The 18,998-nt window shown below is 51.0% G+C and overlaps 2 protein-coding genes, 1 long non-coding RNA gene and 2 pseudogenes across 6 annotated transcripts; 4 read left to right on the plus strand and 1 right to left on the minus strand.

Moving 5' to 3' along the window:
- The first annotated feature begins 333 nt into the window (after nucleotides 1-333).
- LOC114798255 (agmatinase, mitochondrial-like) lies at nucleotides 334-2,254 on the plus strand. The gene is made up of 7 exons (XM_028993799.1): nucleotides 334-501; nucleotides 579-778; nucleotides 975-1,023; nucleotides 1,104-1,299; nucleotides 1,380-1,559; nucleotides 1,634-1,718; nucleotides 1,796-2,254. The coding sequence occupies exons 1-7, from the start codon at nucleotides 335-337 to the stop codon at nucleotides 1,867-1,869; spliced, it is 951 nt and encodes a 316-aa protein (XP_028849632.1). The 5' UTR covers nucleotide 334; the 3' UTR covers nucleotides 1,870-2,254.
- LOC114798256 (dnaJ homolog subfamily C member 16-like) lies at nucleotides 2,136-6,938 on the minus strand (annotated as a pseudogene).
- Nucleotides 6,912-9,170, plus strand: LOC114798257 (uncharacterized). Its single transcript, XR_003751040.1, has 4 exons — nucleotides 6,912-7,033; nucleotides 7,219-7,355; nucleotides 8,399-8,531; nucleotides 9,064-9,170. It is a non-coding gene; the product is annotated as an uncharacterized LOC114798257 (long non-coding RNA).
- Nucleotides 9,171-9,262: 92 nt separating this feature from the next.
- On the plus strand, nucleotides 9,263-12,135 carry LOC114798254 (caspase-9-like; annotated as a pseudogene).
- Nucleotides 12,136-13,099: 964 nt separating this feature from the next.
- On the plus strand, nucleotides 13,100-18,945 carry LOC114798417 (nuclear envelope integral membrane protein 1-like). 4 transcript variants are annotated; one of them, XM_028994120.1, is made up of 10 exons: nucleotides 13,100-13,215; nucleotides 13,318-13,439; nucleotides 14,295-14,514; nucleotides 14,629-14,701; nucleotides 15,149-15,242; nucleotides 15,309-15,423; nucleotides 15,488-15,713; nucleotides 15,786-15,962; nucleotides 17,165-17,307; nucleotides 18,753-18,945. In XM_028994120.1, exons 1-10 carry the CDS (start codon nucleotides 13,134-13,136, stop codon nucleotides 18,854-18,856), a joined length of 1,356 nt encoding a protein of 451 aa, XP_028849953.1. In that variant the 5' UTR covers nucleotides 13,100-13,133; the 3' UTR covers nucleotides 18,857-18,945. The 4 variants fall into 4 exon arrangements, with proteins under 4 accessions (XP_028849953.1, XP_028849956.1, XP_028849954.1 ...); XM_028994123.1 differs by having other exon boundaries at nucleotides 15,314-15,423; nucleotides 18,753-18,868; XM_028994121.1 differs by lacking the exon at nucleotides 18,753-18,945 and having other exon boundaries at nucleotides 17,165-17,436.
- Nucleotides 18,946-18,998: the final 53 nt, after the last annotated feature.

Genomic DNA, 18,998 nt, shown 5'->3' on the forward strand with positions numbered 1-18,998 from the left:
ACAGTACGTCTCAATAGGCTTTGACCGGACCTACAGTTGACCTACACTTGACCCTTCTGCACACAAGGAAAAACTCCACAAAAACTCTTGGAGAGAGAAAACGGTGGGAAGAAACGTAATTATTGCAGTAATTATTTGACGGACCTGGCAACACGGCCCCGTCTGGAGAACATTAACCAGCCGGGACACTTTCCGGACTTTATTAGCCCGGAGTCCGGCCGAGAGCGCTGCTCCACGGACACCCGCGACATGCTGGCAGCGGTGAGAAGCGCCGGTAGAAACGCGCTCCGCGCACCGGTCCCGGTCCCGGTCCGGCTTTGAGGGGACGAGGCGCATGTCCGGGACTCCGTTCAACGTCCCTCCGAGCGCCGAGTTCGTTGCCAGGGTCTCGGGAATCGCCACGATGGCCAAGCTGCCCCACCGGGACAGGGCCGAGGGGCTGGACGCGGCGTTCATCGGGGTGCCCATCGACACGGGGACCTCCAACCGTCCTGGGGCGAGGTGTCTCCGAGACTCCCACATTTAACAGATACACGCACTGGTAACTGATGACCAAATGGTCCCTGTCCCTCCTGCAGGTTCGGTCCCCGCCAGATCCGGGCCGAGTCCGCCATGCTTCGGCCCTTCAGTGGCACCAGAGCCGCGCCCTACGAGTCCCTGATGGTGGCTGACATTGGGGACGTGAACGTCAACCTGTACGACCTGAAGGACACGTGCAAGAGGATCCGCCAGGCCTTCCGCAGCGTGGTGGCCACCGGCTGCGTCCCCCTGACCATGGGTAACGTGGACTCCGTCCCGCCACACTCTCACGGGCCTGTGAGTCTGGTGGACTTTACAATACAAATGAAGCACGGAGGTCAATGTTTCCAGGGCCGGTAACAAAACGTGCCCCGCAGTGACCTTTGACCTCCCAGCAATTATTAATCCTTGTGCTAAATTCAGTGCAACGTTTCTTCTCCTTTTTCTTTCGATAGGAGGAGATCACACCATATCTTACCCCATTCTTCAGGCAGTGGCAGAGAAGTACGTGTACGCGATCTATAATACAGATATCTGGGTGATCTGTCTCTGTAGTGTTAAACCGAGTTCGTCCCGTTGGACAGGCACGGGCCCGTGGGCCTGATCCACGTGGACGCCCACGCCGATACCGGCGACGTGATCCTGGGCGAGAAGATCGGTCACGGGACCCCGTTCCGGCGCTGCGTGGAGGAGGGGCTTCTGGACTGCAAGAGGGTGGCCCAGATCGGGCTGCGTGGGACCGGCTACTCCCCCGACGCGTACGAGTGGAGCCGGGCGCAGGTGCCACCTCGTCCCTTGTTCTCTGTCCCCGCCACACCGGCCCGGTTCCGGGAGAATGAAACTCCACTGTTCTTCTGTAGGGCTTTCGTGTCGTGCGGGCGGAGGAGTGTTGGCACAGGTCCTTGGTGGCCCTCATGGCCGAGGTGAGGAAGCAGGTTGCCGGGGGCCCGGTCTACCTCAGCTTCGACATCGACGCTCTGGACCCGGCTTTCGCCCCAGGGACAGGGACGCCGGAGATCGCCGGTCTCACGCCGGTGCAGGTGGCCGATTCTACCCGCCGAGGTCTCCAGGTCTGAAACTCCTGCAGGATCTCATCCGCTCTTCCTGAATACAGGCCCTGGAGATCGTCCGTGGCTGCCGTGGCCTGGACCTCGTCGGCTGCGATTTGGTGGAGGTCTCGCCTCCCTACGACACCACAGGTACGAAGAGACCTCGCCTGAGTGTCGGCAACACCGCCGTCACAAACTGATCTGCTCCTCACATCTCCCCCCCGCAGGAAACACCGCGCTGACCGCGGCCAACCTTTTATTTGAAATGATGTGCGTCCTCCCGAAAGTAAAGTATTACTGAAGACTCACGGATCCGTGACGATTTCTCCAACTTATGGACGCTTCATCAGACTGATGATCATCACAATCAACAGAAATGAAGAGATAAATGGATTATTATTATTATTATTCTGTCATGTAAGGAAGATCCTGCCCGATTGTGCAAATCTCATTTTCAGAAATTTGATATCCGGTCAGTAAAAAAATGTTCACTGTGGCCATTTGTTTCTTTTGAGTCAGTGGGTACAGAGGACACAACTGTCAATTCCCTTTTTTTTTTTTTATTAAGTTTAAACATATTCCAATGAACGTTAATTCACATTGTTGGCAACATAAAGCATGTGTGTTAAATAATGTTCTATAAAATGTTACATTTAAATACTCTTTAAATAAAAACAGGGGCCCTATTTTCATCCTGGCACTAAGCACAAGGCCTGTACAGTAACACAAGGTCAATTCCATCCTCCGGATTTAACATGATGAATATATAATGATGTTCACACACGAGATCATACGGAATGAGGAAGAAGCGTGCGTGCGTGCGATAATCAGGCTCCTCCCATTTCAACTGCCGTAATTACACACCAACAAAAAGACGAGTTCTTCTTTTTTTTATCTACTTGCGTAAACCACACAGCAAGCCCCATTCTCAGGGCGTAGTGCTGCGCTTAGCGCCGTGTTCTGTTCAGCTACTATTATCACCGTGTTGTACTTTGCTTGTTCAACGTTCCGGACAAAATATAATTGTTTGCGCTTATCTGAAAACCCTGCGGTCAGAACATTTTGTAAGTAGCTTAATAAGGAGGTTAACTGTATTTATATCCGATTAAAGATCCTGTGCTACTGGACTGTAATTCATTACGGTCCATGTGATGCATATGAAACTCGTTGTTCGTCCTCCTCATCTACATTATATGCAAACTTTGTTTCGAAAGCACTTAAAACACTAAAACCGGCCTCCAGTCATTGACTAACTACACTTACAAACAAGGACTTTTAATGGAACATCAAAACCACGCCCTTCACAATTTAGTTCTCTAAACTCTAAACTGCCACAAGTCAGAACATCGCAAAACTACCATGGAAAAATAGAGGACTATATGCATTCAGAACACGAACATTTTCAGAATATTTTACGTACATTACGACTCCTCGGGTTCTACTGTTCTACCACAGTGATCGACTTAATTAGCTAAATATTGAAATAGCAGCAAACCAGAAATTGCATGCTGGGAAAGGGATGGCGTAGCTCATTTCGAACTGCGTTAGCTGCACTGCACCCCATGTGACCGTCCCCGGCCGTGCTACAGAAATGCATCTCGACCCAATGGATCGAAAATGGATGTCCAGAAGACGTGACATTCGGACCGTGGACGGTGCAAATCTTCAGCCTGTCGATGTTAGTACACGATTAGCGCGGCCTCTACTTATTTATTGGCCGTAATCTTGTCCAGGCCGGGCCAGGCCGGGATGTAGTACCGTGGCAAGGTCCCCTCCATGAGCCTCTCCATCCACAGGCCCAGTCGGTCCAGCTTGTGGTGGATCTGCAGCGTTGTGGACCGCGAGCGGGTCTGTCCCTTTCGTGGCTGGTGCTCATCTCGCGGGCCAGACCTGGACCGTCCCCCTGTAGCCCCTCCTTCGTCCTCGGGGGGCTTCGTGTCCACATCTTCACCCGTGTAGACGGGCTTGAAGAGGCACAGGTACTTTTTGTGGCCGTTGAGGGCCAAGACGTACCCTGTGTAGTCAACTTTTCGGTGGCCGCCGGCATCTTCATCCGCGGTCAATCTGCATGGCATCCTGAGCGAACTCCAGCAGGGTGTCCATCCACTCGCTGTGCTTGTCCACATTCAGGAAGGAGAAATGGAGCGTCAGGGTCCTGTGGATTCAGAGAACATCCAAAGTAAAGACCAATCAATGAAGCCCTGAGAGCTCAGGAGATGCAATCAGGTTAACTGATTAGATTAACTGATATTTAGCAAATGGCACCCGTCTCACCCGGTGAAGGAGTAGACCTCCTTGGCGAATTTGCTGAGCAGGACGTTTTTTGGAGGCATCGGTGAGGACCAGCACCACGTTGATGTGACCGGGGCCTCAGCTTCACCAGGTTGCTGGTGTACGTGATGTCGGTCAGTTCCGTCACCTCCACAAAGTTCTTCTTTGGTGCTCGACTTTGGTCGGGGGGTGAAAGTTTCGTTGGTTAAGTTCCCTGTGGGGTGTGTGAACTATTGCGGCTCTTTAAAAACGGCGTTACCTCGACATGCTCGCGGTGCCGGGGGAGCCGCTCTCGGCCTTCGGCGGCTCCTTTGCCTTCGGTTTGGACTGCTTCTCCTCGCTGGAGTCACTGTGGTCATATTGTTGATGATTATTCAGTGGGTTCCGACGTTTTCGTACAAACTGACAGCAGGTCCTGTCTTACCTGAAGGCCTGGATGACCACCGTGCCAAACAGGATGAATAAAGCAGAGAACATGAGTGACAGCAGAGGCATCATTTCACGCCTGGGGGGGTGGGGGCGACGTTAATATGAAATATTCTACACACACAACAAGAAATACATCTGTAATTCCGGATGATTCCATACCAGTTGTTGTGCAGGAGATCATCCATGATCTCGGACAGGTAGTCGTAGGCTGTGTAAATCCACTGGACGAGGAACATCTGGAATGAGAAGTCGGTTTAACCAAGCCAGCAGCCAGACTCGGCGGGGAGTAGAAAGTGGGCCAGAGCTGCTCCATTTACGGAGAAGCCCGGGAGAGCGGCGCTCACCGAGGCGAACTCGTTGTTGAGCTCCGGCAGCATGGCGTCGTAGTTTAGGATGGACGGGTCCTTCTGAAGTCGCTCCAGCTCCTCCAGCAGACGGTGCTTGTCCTCCTCGCTGCCGTTCCAGCCGCTCAGTAGCGGCTTGTACAGAACCTTTCCTGCTCCGTTACGCCGCTCCAGGATCACGATCTGCTGACACAGACACATCAGCCCCTGGAGGAAGAAGGTAGAACAACATTTTCCATGGTTCTGAGGGGACACCTGCGGTGACGTGCTGTCCCGGTCCTTCAGCAACGTCTCACACAGCGGCTGCTGCTGTCTCTGGTAGACGTAGGCGAAGCGCAAGACCTCATTGGTGTTGGCCGAGGCCAGGGACAAGAAGGCCGTGTTTCCGGTGATGAAGGACTCGTCCTCACCCGTGATCAGGAGCACGCAGTATCTGTGGGACACACGTTCCAACCTTCAGCAATCGCGAAACCCAACACAGAACACACAAGAGCGAAATGTCTCACTTTCTGCGCCGGTGGAACTGCTTCACAGGGCAAAGTTCATCAAAGAGCTTCTGGTTGACCAGTCGTGGTGCCAGGAGGAACTTGTTGTTGGCGATGAACTCATCGATGATTTGCTTTTTCATCCCCTTGGCCTGGAGTAAATAACAACTGTCTAAAGTCCCTCAGGGCTCAGTCCTCGGACCATTCCTCTTTCTACTTTATACCCTTCATTATGAAAACAAACCTGAATGATGTCAGCAGGCTTGTCCGTGTTCTCCTTGAAGGCCAGCATGGTGGGTGCGTACGTGTTGATGTTGAACCGTCGCATCAAGTTCACCGTCTCCGTCAGGCCCTGGTCCACGTATCCGAACTGAACGTAGTCCTTGTAGGCGAACGCCACGAGCTACACGGGAGAGACGAGGCCAGATGAGTGTGGTCGAGCGTGCCGAGGGCGAAGGTGTGTGCGGCGTACCTTGTACAGCAGCGGCACCACGGGAACTTGGTCAAAGAGGAGGATGCGAGGCTTGTTTATCTCGTGCCAGCTGTTGAGAAACTGAGCGCCGTTCCGATCGGTCACCTAAAACGGCAGAAATGCAGAATTAACTACGCAATGCTGTGTTTTTCCGAGGCGGTGTCTCATGTGTAAAGAGGTTAGAGCAGGACTCGCCCTTTCCACCAGCCTTGTTGGGAGCAGATCCTCCACGAAGCGCTTCAGGTGCTCCAGGGCCACGGCGTAATGGAAGAAGGACACTTTGCATTAATCAGGCCCAGGATGGACGGGATGCGATGAGCCCCCAGATGATTGGCCAGGCGCTGCTCGTAGCCCACGTCCACCACGCCTATGCCTACACCTTGAGTGGAGAGAGCAGACACCGGTCACACACACACACACCCGGCCAGCGCGTCCGCCTGGAGGAAAGAGACGGGCGCGAACCTAGCGCTCCAGCTCCTGCACGCTTTCTCTCCACACGGGGTCCATGTGGACGCAGCTGAAGCACCAGTCCGAGGTGACCTTGATCAGGTACGGACGCTTGAAGCTGTCTGGCACCACGTCGCTCACGTACTGGTTGAAGTGGAGCGCGTACTTGCTGTCGAAGTCCCTGCCGCCCTGGTTGTTGAAGGGGAAGTTGAACAGGGTCTCGTCAAAGTAAAAGTTGTCGTGGAAATGCCGGAAGCCGTGCTGGCCAAACGCGGCGTCGTCTGTTCGCCCGTGGCGGTCGTAGTTTGACCTCTTCTCCTCGCTCGCCAGGATCTGGTTGGATGAGAGAACGTGAAGACCGGTGATGCTCTGTCATGATGCTCTGTTTCATTATAATGCCACGGAACCGTACCTCATAAGACTTGGTGATCTTGATGAACATGTCTTCAGCTCCTGGGTTTTGTTTTTGTCAGGATGCCTGTCAAAAAATACCCCACTAGTTGTGTAACATGCTCTGTGAATTTCAAAATGTCTTATTCTCCATAACTGCAGCGCTTCATTACCATTCTTTTGCCAAACGTTTGTAGGCTTTTTTAATTTCGGCTTGACTGGCACTCGCCTTCACTCCAAGCACCCCGTACGGATCGAACTCGGGACCAGAGTCCACTCCGTCCATCCGAGAAGAGCAGAGGAGCAGCAGGGGCAGCAGGATGAAATGCATCCTCAGCATGTCGCGGCATGCAGATGTGGACATGGAGACAAGTTAACTGCCACGCATGCCGAGGACCCGCGACTGTCGCCGCATTAGGACCCTTCTCCGCAGCAGCAGTCGGTGGCGGAGATAAACGCGTGTTTACAACATGCTGCTGCTGCTGCTGCTGCTGCTGCTGTGCTACTGCTGCAATACTCGGCAACGGCCAAGCCGTCTCTGGACCAGCCTGCAGCTTGCGCCTGCGCGGTGACGTCAGACGCCAAGTAAACAGCCCACTGGGGTTGCCAGGTCGCGATGATCTTGAGGTAGACAGTTCAATTCGTCACACTCTGTATATGCTCTGCATTACATACAATCTTCTAATATTCAAGATAGCAATATAGTAATAAAGAATATTAATTCATTTGAACGTTCATATCTTGATTTCCGTCATTGTATGTTTGTTCTGTTGGATGTTGGCTGGGCGTTGTTGCTGCACACCTGGCAACAGGACGCGGAAGTGCTGTCCAGAACGCAGACGGAATCAACATTTCTCGAGTTGTTGTCATTCCTTACGGCGTGGGCATTCAATATTTTATTCAGACGATGTCACTTAATTAGCGGAAGTTCATTTAATCGGCGGATCAGGTAAGCAGAAAATGGACTGCCCACTGGTAATTGGTGACATTAACGCGACCTGTATAGTCCTATATAGTCGTATGTTTTTGTTTTTTGAACAACACATTTTTTGTTCTCTGAATTATTAAATATCGAACATGATTTTAACATTTTGGTGTAGTAGATTTGTAACACGGTTCAGTTTAAAAATTTTATTAGATTTTTACAGGAAATAGTTTACGTTTTATATAGCACTCTCACAGACAAACACCGCGAACCACTGAGCAGTAAATTGCTGCAGATGTTGGGCAGGAGCAGGGGTTACAGCTTTGTGAAATGTGTTGCGTACGTACTTGCGTTGTTAACGTGTGTGCTGATACGCTTGCGTACGTATTGTGCACCTGTACGTTTACATTTACAGCATTTACGGGACGCCCTTTTCCAGAGGGACTTACAGCCCCCCCCCCCCGGAGACACTCGGGGTTAAGTGTAGTAAGTGGGATTTGAACCTGGGTCTTTTGGTTCATAGGCGAGTGTGTTACCCGCTAGGCTACTACCAGCCCAAGGTAACTAAATGAATGAATGAATGCTCCACCACATAGAGACCCACTGGCTCGGCGATATGGCGCGCTGATAGCACACAGACTACAGACCCCATAATGCAGCGCTCCAGTTGCCTTGCCGAACACGATATTTAAGCCGCGGCGGAGGGTGTACGGACGTACGTGTACATTTACATTTACATTTACATTGTACGTGTACGTAGTTAACGCAGTTTTTACGTGTCACGTGGGCCAGCCTCTGTTTCAGTTATTTATTTTGTAAAAAAATTTTGGGAACCACGTATGCTTTTCGTTGCACTTCTCAAGTGTACACCACTTTGTATTGGTCTTTCACGTGGAATTCCAATAAAATACATTCATGTTTGTGGCTGTAATGTGACAAAATGTGGAAAAGTTCAAGGGGGCCGAATACCTTTGCAACCCACTGAATAGCATAGTATTTCTGTCATTTCTCATCTCACTAGTGGGATGTACATTTTTGACATTTTGTTGCTTTTTGATCATGTGCAGAATGGACCCACGACACAAAAAGATTCTTCAGTACAACAGAATCAACATTGTCAAGGTCTTGGACCCATCGAAAATCAGTGGTGAACTCTTGAAAAGAGGAATCTTCTCCCAAGACATGATGGATGAAATTACAGTGAGTACAGGGTTCTCTCCACCACCTAAAGTTGGACAACGGGGACGGTTTCCAACAGTCCTGGAGGTTTATACTGAACACTTTCATTCACTCATGTTGATGAGCATCTCATGAAATGGTTTTTGACGACGACGGCATGTCCAGGCGTTGTCGGGAGGTCATACGGGAACGTGAGGCCACACACACTACTGTGCATCATATTGACATGTTTTAAGGACATTACATCAAAGTTGGATCAGCCTGTAGTGTGTGTGACTCCAAATCCAGACCTCCATGGGTGATCATTTTTTTGTGTGTCAACACATTCAACTATGTAAAGTATTTAAGAAGAATATTTCATTCATATGTAAGAGGTCTTATTTTTTGTGTTCCCTTTATTTTTTGAGCAGTTATGTTCTTGACTTGGATTCTTAAAATGGCTCCATCTAGTCTCCAGAACCATCAGAGAGTAGGGCCGTCCAGACTTCTGACTGGTACCTTACGTTTTGCACAGTAGTTCACTGAGGCCGTATTGATGTTTCCACTGTATCAGAAATCAGGAACCAGAAGGGACCAGGCCAGACAGCTGATTCGGGATCTTGAGACCCGTGGCGCCAAGGCTTTCCCAGCATTCCTTGAGTGTCTGTCCGGGTGTGGTTACAGGGACCTCGCTGACCTTCTGCAGAAGGAAAACCAGACCAGTCCTCACCATCCAGGCCGTCTGCCACCTGTCGATTTACCTATTTGTGAGGCCTTGATCTGGGATAAACCTCATTCTGTTGCTCTTCCATGTCCTGTCCACCAGGACCAATGTACACATGGATGTGTTTTGCAGATAATCCCATAGACATCAGAAGACCTGATAGGGTCCCTGGTCCTCAACCAAAGGAAGTGCCTCTTCACCCTGGTGAATCAAATGTGTTTCCTGCTCCATGTAAGTAAGTTACATCCTTAGGGATGTCCACTTAGGCCACTTTTCCCACATCGGGTGTTGGGATATCGGGAAGTGAAGTTCACTGCAGCACAGCACATGGTGCACAAATGCGGAGTATATAGAAGAGAAAAAAATTAACCGTCAGCCTTACTGAGCAGTGGGCGGCCATGTAAGATGTCCAGATAGCAGTGTGTAGGGACATCAGTCTGAAATACGGTTTACTTTGCTTGTAAACTATATAAAACTGTCCACTGCATTGTGCAGAATATATTGATCACAGTAGAACCGCCTTCACACAGCTCCTGGTGAAAGAGAGACGGACTGCAGGACGAGGAGAACAAGGCGCGACAGCCTTCAGGTATCGGACACACAAGTTCCCGGTGCACCGCGAACTCTGTCCCTGTCCGGTCGCAGTGCTGAAACTCTCCTTTCAGACGTACAAGATGGACGCCAAGCCCCTGCGGACTCTGCCTCATCATCAACAACGTCGAGGTTCGTCAGCCTGAGCGCACCGCAGCGGCTCTGACATCGACTGCGACAAGCTGGAGCGCCGATTCCGGTCCCTGACTTTTTCATCCGTTACGGTGAGACGAAACTTGAAGCAGAAGGTACGGTCAGAGGCTTTGCATTATGCAATGAAGATTTCTCCTGACTCGTGGTGAGCTGCACCGACGCCATTCGCTGGTTTCACTCCCACCAAAGCAAATAAAGATGGAGCTGTCATCCCTGGCGAAGAAAGACCACTCTGGGTACGACTGCTGCGTGGTGGTCCTCCTGTCACATGGCGCCGAGGTACGAGCTCCTCCTTCTCTAGTCCTGGAATTCGGCGCGATGCGGTGAAGGTTCACTAATATATTTAAACTCGTGTATCTGATGACGTCAAATCAGCAAATTGTCCGTTCTTGTTGAACGTCTGTCTCAAAGGAAGAATTGGTTCAGTGACAGAAGGTCCTAATAGGTCTCCACTCCGAGGTCAGCCTTAAAAAGGTCCTCGTGTCCCCAGCCGCCAAACCAAGCCCGTGTAATCTGGGCGTGGTCAGTCCATTTACGGCATTTACCAGACGCCCTTATCCAGAGCGACTTACAGCCAGTAGTTACAGGGACAGTCCCCCCTGGAGACCCTCAGGGTTAAGTGTCCAACTCAGGGACACGATGGTAGTAAGTGGGGTTTCGGTTTTTACATAGATTTTGAGTTACAAACGTAAGAGCCCTGATAAGGCCGAACTAGAATAGAACATGCAGGGAATTGCTAAGTGCAAGACAACATTTTTTTGTGAGTGTGAGTGCATGTGTGTGTGTTAGTGTTAGAAGAACCAAGTGGGGTTTGACGTGCTTGTAGGAGATTTTGTCTCTGCCCGCTGCTCGATCATTGCAGTGCTCGGTGCGCCGTACGGAGTAAATCCTCTGTGCCGCTGCCAGGAGGGTCCATATTACACCCATTCCTATAAAGACCTACAGTGTCTTACACGACCAAACCCCAGAAATGAACGCCCTCTGAGCGCCATACGTGGTTCTGCTGCGTTTTGCAGCTGCGCTCGGTTTGCCGTTCGCTTCATGCTGTTTAACGTAAATTTTGTCAAAAATCAATGGCAAAAAAAAAAAAAAAGTTGCATGCAGCTCTTATTTGACGTCATCCGACCCTCTCGGGGGTCCCCTGCTGTCCACCAGGTGAGCCACAATCGCTTCCAGGGAGCCGTGTATGGACGTGGACGCGTTGCCCGTACCGGTTCAGCTCATCACCAACTACCCGACGGGCAGAAACTGCCCTCGCTGCAGAGCAAGCCAAGCTCTTCTTCATCCAGGCGTGCGAGAGGATGGTGCGGTTGAGACGCCCGTCCGGATGGTGGTGGACGTGCTGGCCTGCTGACCCGCCTCGTGTGTCTGTGTAAGATGAGAAGGACACGGGCTTCGAGGTTCCCCGGACGAGGTTGAGCCGCGCCCTGGCGGAGCGACGACCAGATGGACGCCATTCCCACGTCTTCCAGCAGCGACTCGCTGAGTACGAGCGACGAGCCCGATGCCCGGACGTCCCTGCCCACCCCCAGCGACATCTCGTGTCCTACTCCACTTTTCCAGGTGTGTGACGTCGTCTTCGCGCGTTGTCACAGAGCTGCGTGACGGCCGGTTGGTGGACAATTCTGTCTTGTCGCGAGGGTACGTCTCCTGGAGGGACACGCAGGCCGGCTCCTGGTACGTGGAAAATTCTGGGACCGGATCCTGGAGGAAAATGCGGCACAGACGACGACCTGGTGACCATGCTGATGATGGTGGGAGTCCGTGATGTTCTACCTTCACTAAACTGGGTTCTCTGTGAAGGTAACGCGTATTCTTCACGCTTGTAGGTGAACGACGTCGTCTCGCAAAATTCTGCCAAAGGTTTATACAAGCAGATGCCAGGATCCTTCAACTTCCTGCGAAAACATCTGTACTTCCAAGCCCCACCAGGCAGCAGAAGCCCAGCATAGCTGACATGTTATCGACCTTTACTGTTGCCAGGAAATAGATGAAAATGTCCAGGGAATTTCTGTTGAGGTGCTCAGGCAGGTGCGATGTACAACCGTGTTGAGCTCCATGATCTTCTTCACAGTTTAAATCTCAGGGCACCAGTGACGTATCTTTTACAAACAAGGGGAGACAGACATGTTGTAACGTGCATGTGGCTTTTTAATAAACTTTAGTTTTTTTATTGTCTGTTTGAATCTTTCTGAGGATTGATGATATTGGTACTGGTTCGTATGGCCTGTGTGACGCGCAGGGAGCATTTAAACACACATTTACAGCGTTTACCAGACGCCCTTATCCAGAGCGACTTAGTCAGTTGTTACAGGGACAGCCCCCCGGAGACACTCAGGGTTAAGTGTCTTGCTCAGGGACACGATGGTAGTAAGTGGGATTCGAACCCGGGTCTTCTGGTTCATAGGTGAGTGTGTTAGCCGCAAGGCCACCGCCACCCAGTTTGAACACACAAGGCCTGAATTTACTTTACTTTATTTAGCAGACGCTTTTATCCAAAGCGACTTACAAGAGGAAGACACAGCAATTCTCGTTCGATTTCTATAGAATATTGACTTTACAAACTAAGAGCCCTGATAAGGCTCAGACTTGTCAGTGAAGAGCATGCTCAGAGATTGTTAGGTGCTAGACGAAGAAAAATTATAATGTATTTATACATTTTTGTATTGTTTGTGCAATGTATACGCATGTGCGTGTGTAAGTGTTAGATTTGTCTGTAATATTTTTTGAATAAGAGGGTTTTCACAGCACTAAGTCCCAGTAAATGAGGAGCAGCGTGTGGGGACGGTACCTTCGTCAAAGGGTGGTAGTAGCCTAGCGGGTAACACACTCACCTATGAACCAGAAGACCCAGGTTCAAACCCCACTTACTACCATCGTGTCCCTGAGCAGGACACTTAACCCTGAGTGTCTCCAGGAGGGGACTGTCCCTGTCACTACTGTAAAATGGGACCTCAGTGGCACCCTGGCATTTGAAGTGGCCCAGCGGGTACGGAAGGTTGTGGGTTTGAAGGTTTTGGAGGTCCCTGTCCCCACACACCGCTCCCCGGGCGCCTGTCATGGTGGGCATGGGGTTAAAGTGCGCCGCCGTGTCGCCGCCTCGCCTGTAGGGGGCAGCAGCGCTCTTTGCGGAATCTGATTGGCGGGGAACAGACCGCGGAGGAAGTCGGCGCATCATGGCGGGCTGCACGAAAGTGGACGCGGCGGGAGCTTCTCGCCTCATATTCCTCCTCCTCCTGCTTTTTACACGCCTGGCCGGTGAGGTTCGCGTACGTGTGTGGAGGTTTAAACCGAGATAAACGTGTAGAAACGTCTCCTGTGGGAGAGAAGCTCGTGTTGAATAAACGTCTCTGGCCGCAGGCGCGTCGCGCAGCGTCCTCACCCTGCAGGACGGCGACGTGTCCGAGGTTCGAGGCTCTCAGCACTTCTGCTACGTGACCTCGGCGGCGCCCGGCTGGAAGGAGGCGTGGACGAGAATTCAGGTGAATCTCAAAGCTGGTTCTGCTGTTATAACAGTGTTTTACAGGGAAGTGAGAGTGGAGACGCGGTGAAACGTGTCCTCTGTGTTTAACCATCACCCTTGGTGACAGTGGGGACCATGACAGGCGCCCGGGGAGCAGTGCGTGGGGACGGTGCTTTGCTCAGTGGCACCTCAGTGGGACCTTCTTCGCCAGGCTACAGCCGCCCAAAAGCCACTTTAAAAAGTCCTTTGGAATGTGTCGGACTGGAGAGGATGCTGCGTTACAGGGCGGTTCAGTCTGATTTCTGGGGTTGGCGGCAGCGTTGCCAGAAATAAAACAACATTACATTAAATTAACAGCGTTTACCAGACGCCCTTATCCAGAGTGACTTACAATCAGTAGTTACAGGGACAGTCCCTCCCTGGAGACACTCAGGGTTAAGTGTCTTGCTCAGGGACAAAAAGTGGGGTTTGAACCTGGGTCTTCTGGTTCATAGTCGAGCATATTACACACTAGGCCACTACCACATGAAACGGTTCCAACAAAATGCTTCTGCCGGGTGAACAGTTCACCCGCACCCACATTTATTTAAAATAATTCGAATCAAACCTCAAGACTGGAAATGAAATTTCGCGCTCTTTTTTTTTTCTTTTTTTTTCCATTCCACAAGTTTAAAAAAACGAGTTCTTACCTCAAAAAGCCGTGATGTGTTAAGCGGCGCCGGGCATCATATCGTATCCGGCGCGTTAACGTATTTCTCAGAACGTTCTTGCCCGAACCTGATGCCCGGCCAGCTGAAAGTTCCCGTTTTCTTTCTTCCGGCGCTGCACCACCAGAAGTGAGAAACGCCGCGGTTTCCGTTCTCTTGCGCGGCAGGTGAGAGTGTGGAGCTCCGCGGAGCTGAAGGTCACCGTGGTCCAGGACGAGCAGCAGCTGGAGGACCTGGAGCACTTCAGCGTGTGGACGTTCGTGCAGTACTTCATACGCGAGCAGACCAACGAGACCAGCGTCAACGTCAACCTCTTCCGCCCCAAGACCTGCTTCCGGGTGGACCCTTCACAGCCCTCTGCGCTGTACACGGTCAAGCCTGCTCGGAGTGAGGCGCTGCGTTCTACTTTCTAAATCTCCACATGCCAGATTATTGTAACTACAAAAAATGTGATCATATTTATTTTATTTTTTTTTTTTGCTTCCCTCCTCCCTCCTCAAGAATTTGACATCTACATGTTCCTCGTCTTCCTCATGGGGGTGGCGCTTTTCTTTATGGCCAACACACTAAGCAGGTATTTTTTTTTTTTTTTTTTTTTAAAGGTCCCCTGTCATGAAAATGTGACTTTGTGAGACGATTTAACATTAATACGTCCTGCGGTGGCTAGAAATGGTGTAAAGTTCCCCTAAATCATGATCTCCACCGACCATCGTGGCTTCCAGACACGTGAAGCGTTGCAGTTGCTCAGTGACTGGATGTAAAAATGAGCACAAATTAATTTTTTTTAGGCCGCTCTCCTCCTCATTAGCATTTAAAGCCACAGACGGTGAGACAGCGCGTCTTGGGAAGTCTCATTGTGGGACTGGATCAAAGTGGCTGTAATTCTGCACCAAGAGACTTCAGATACAGAATTAGAGGACCAACAAGACCAAAATAAACCCAGAAAAAAATGATTGCAAAAGTGTAAGATCTGGTGTGTAAATGTAAAACGCCTTGACTCCGCCCCTCCTTCTTTGTGCAGGAGTCAGATCTTCTATTACTCGGCAGGAATGAGTACGGGTTTGATAGCCTCCCTCCTCATCCTCATCTTCCTCATGGCCAGATTTCTGCCCAAGGTAAGGATGAAAGGCCAGCTTTCTTTGAGGGCCACGCCAGGTTATTAAACCGCCGTTTTCCCCCAGAAAAGCCCCTTCTACGTGGTGATAGTTGGAGGCTGGTCCTTCTCGCTCTACGTCATCCAGCTGGTCTTCCGGAACCTGCAGCTCATCCTGAAGGAGCACTGGCACCTGGCGATAGGTAGACCTGTTCCGGAGAGCTAGAATCCCGGTGGCGTTAAAATAACCTGCGTCCCGCGCTGCAGGCTACGCGGCGGTGGTGGGCTTCGTCAGCTTCGCGGTGTGTTACCGCCACGGGCCGCTGGTGGAGGAGCGCAGCATCAACATCCTGTCCTGGGCGCTGCAGCTCTTCGCCGTCGTCCTGATGTACGCCGGCATCCAGGTGCAGCAGGTGGCCCTCGCCGTCATCGCGGCGGCCTTCTGCTCCAAGAACCTGGAGTACCCCGTCGCCATGGGCTTCACCGTGTGGCGGTAGGTCTACATTCCGAAACGGCCGTGTATATATATGGAGTCGGGGGCCGTCACGTGACCTCTTTCGTTCAGGAAGATGAAGCGGAAAATCCGCTGGAAGCCGGAGCCGCGCCGGCTGCTGACCGAGGAGGAGTACCAGAAACAGGCGGAGGAGGAGACGAACCGCGCCCTCGTCGAGCTCCGCCGGTTCTGCGGCAGCCCGGAGTTCAACACCTGGAAGGCCGTCTCCAGGCTGCAGTCACCGCAGAGGTGGGCTGAACACATGTCTCCAAATCTCCTTATAGATGCAAACCACGGCAATATCATGCGTTTAACCAAAGCTTCACATTTTTCCAGTGAAGTTGCGCAGACTTTTCACTTCTTATCTCCTGGAGATGCTTCTCTCTGCTGGTACACGCGGCCACGGCCTGAAATCCAGGCTTTTCTAGGTTCTGTTGAACTTCTGCATATCACGACACATTGACCACTAGAGACAAGGCGTTGAGGCGGCTCTCAAGTCAAGATGGAGGAGCGGAGGACGTCTGGGGTTCAGATGGTCGTTTTGTTAAGGGCTCAAGTTGATTTATGGAGAAAAGTGTTGACGTATGAGGCTTTTATGGCAGTTTTTGTCCGTGTACATTTTTGTAGATGCGGTTGAATTACATTTACGGCGTTTACCAGACGCCCTTATTCAGAGCGACTTACAATCAGTAGTTACAGGGACAGTCCCCCCCTCGAGAGACTCAGGGTTAAGTGTCCTGCTCGGGGACAGGATGGTAGTAAGTGGGGTTTGAACCTGGGTCTCCTGGTTCATGGGCGAGTGTGTTACCCGCTAGGCTACTAACACCACATCACCCGCTTCATCTTCTTGAATGAACTTGACCTCCTCACCAGGAGAGTTTTCGTCTCTGATTTATATTCGCTGGTCACGATCTAGCCATTTAATAGATAATGCCTTCTCACTGAAGGCATCAGAACTATGAATGAACACATGGAGTTCTGTACTTAACAAAAAAGGTGAAATAAGTGAAAACATGTTTTATATCCTAGTTCTTTGCTCTGATTACTGCTTTACACACTCTTGGCATTCTCTCGATGAGCTTCAAGAGGTCGTCACCTGAAATGCTTCTCCAACAGTCTTGAAGGAGTTCCCAGAGGTGTTTAGCACTTGTTGGTCCAGCTCACCATCTGGATTGGGTTCAGGTCTTTTTCGGTTTTCTCCGGTGAGTAGAGAAGCGTTCCGTGTTCTGTCCGCGCTCACCTGAAGCCACGGACATCTGAACCAGGCGGCTTCCTGGCGTCGGTGGAGCACGGACTGAACACGGAACGCTTCTCTGCTCACTGGAGAAAATCAAAGCGTCCACACCGTGTACGAGACCTTGACGCTTGTATTTGTGAACATCGTGTGACCGTGTAGAAGATGCACCGTGAGGCCGTCTTCTTCACCGCTGTGCACCGCCTCGTCCCCCCAGGTTCGCGGACTTCATGGAGGGCTCCCCACATCTTCTGCCCAACGAGGTTTCAGTTCATGCCCAGGAATATGGACTTGGCAGCTCCTTCCTGGAGGACGAGCTCTTCTCCACAGATGAAGAGGAGGAAGGGGAACTGACTGAGGGTGAGGAGGGCTGGGAAAGTGAAAGAAGCGTGATGAAGAGCCACAAGTTTGGCAACTCGTCTAGTTAATTGTGAGACGGCCCCCAGTGTTCCTGCCCTGGAAACTGCCGGGACGCTTTATCAGTTGGTTCCCAGTTTTTACTCTGCCGCCATTTTACTGAAATTAAATGGTGTGGATGAATGTATTTTATTTTAAGTTTATATAACGTCTTCCTACTTCAATTTCCGGTATTTGAAAGAATACTGCATGCACTGAATAAAATGTGAAACATTTCTTTCAAAATTCCCAATTTACCCTGTAAAACGAGGACTTTGTACAGCTTCACTTCGCAGAATGAGGTTTGTTCAGTTATATTACGGTCACATTTTTCATTTTTACTTTTGAGTCGGTGAACAGCAGGGGGCGATGTTTTCTGAATAAATCCAGATCAGGACTTGCTTTGGCTCCAAATGTGAAGCTGTCTTCATTCCTCTTATGTAGAAAATCTGAAGCCTTTAATGTCGATAAATTGTCTGTAATCTGTTTGCTGGAAAAATGCAGATCAACATTAAAACCTCCTGATGTCTCCTCTGAAGGTGTCCTGTGGCGCATCTGACGTCTGGTTGTCAGTAGCAGTCCAGTAGTTTGTGACATGAGGGACAGCGGTGGCCTAGTGGTTAAGGAAGTGGAACCATAATCGGAAGGTTGTGGGTCCCGGGCGCCTGTCATGGTGCCCACTGCTCACCAAGGGTGATGGTTAAATACAGAGGACACGTTTCACCGTGTCACCGTGCTGTGCTGCAGTGTCTCACAGTGACTTCGCTCTCGTGGCTGAAGACCTGTCTAAATCTGTTCTGTTCGAACCAGATTATTGAAAGATTTGCTTTAAAGTGAAGTGATTGTCACATGTGATTCACGGCAGCACAGCACACGGTGCACACAGTGAAATTTGTCCTCTGCATTTAACCATCACCCTGAGTGAGCAGTGGGCAGCCATGACAGGCGCCCAGGGAGCAGTGTGTGGGGACGGTGACTTTGCTCAGTGGCACCTCGACGGGTCGGGATTCGAACCGGCAACCTTCTGATTACGGGGCTGCTTCCTTGGCCGCTAGGCCACCGCTGAATAAAAAGTAAAGTCTGGTTGTTCGCTTTGGAACACAGAACAGAACTTAAATCAACAAAAAGCTGGAGCAGGGGTGCGAGCGACGATGTTCTGCAGTGTGGAGATTTTTGTTTTTATGTTTTAAACTTTAATTTATTCGGTTCTGATTATCAACCGGGACTTTTACTGACGGCCTCATCTTCCGAGGCAGCATGGATTTCTGACAGAGGGACCAAATGCCACAGTTCCTGTTCACCGTCCTTCAGCAAAAAAATAGAAAACGCATGTATGTGACATAAACTCGTCCGGCGCAGTAAAAGAAACCAAAACGAATCCCACGTATAACGTCCTCTTTGTGTTGCAGCGCCAGGTTCCCGGTTTCAGACGTGCTGTGACGCGGTTGCTTCCGCCCGCCGGCCCCTCAATCAGGAACGCCGATGCAAATCGGATTGGAATTCCTTTTTCTGACTGACAGCCGATCGTAAACAAACCATTTGCGTGTGCCGCCGCCGCGCAGTCAAATTCCCACCAGGATCCCCACCCACATCCCGTCCCGCTTCCGCCAGGGACGGGGGAAGACACCCGGGCCGTGGTGGCAGCCCACGCGTGG

Source organism: Denticeps clupeoides, chromosome 10, assembly GCF_900700375.1.
Source record: "Denticeps clupeoides chromosome 10, fDenClu1.1, whole genome shotgun sequence".
NCBI lineage: Eukaryota > Metazoa > Chordata > Actinopteri > Clupeiformes > Denticipitidae > Denticeps > Denticeps clupeoides.

Excerpts from the sequence above, each read along its gene's own strand:
- LOC114798255 (XM_028993799.1), top strand. The coding sequence starts at position 335 with ATGTCCGGGACTCCGTTCAACGTCCCTCCGAGCGCCGAGTTCGTTGCC. Across the intron at positions 779-974 it reads CTGCGTCCCCCTGACCATGG|GAGGAGATCACACCATATCT; the intron begins GTAACGTGGACT and ends TTCTTTCGATAG. Across the intron at positions 1,719-1,795 it reads GCCTCCCTACGACACCACAG|GAAACACCGCGCTGACCGCG; the intron begins GTACGAAGAGAC and ends TCCCCCCCGCAG.
- LOC114798417 (XM_028994120.1), top strand. The coding sequence starts at position 13,134 with ATGGCGGGCTGCACGAAAGTGGACGCGGCGGGAGCTTCTCGCCTCATA. Across the intron at positions 15,424-15,487 it reads GCACTGGCACCTGGCGATAG|GCTACGCGGCGGTGGTGGGC; the intron begins GTAGACCTGTTC and ends CCCGCGCTGCAG. Across the intron at positions 17,308-18,752 it reads GGAAGGGGAACTGACTGAGG|CGCCAGGTTCCCGGTTTCAG; the intron begins GTGAGGAGGGCT and ends TTTGTGTTGCAG.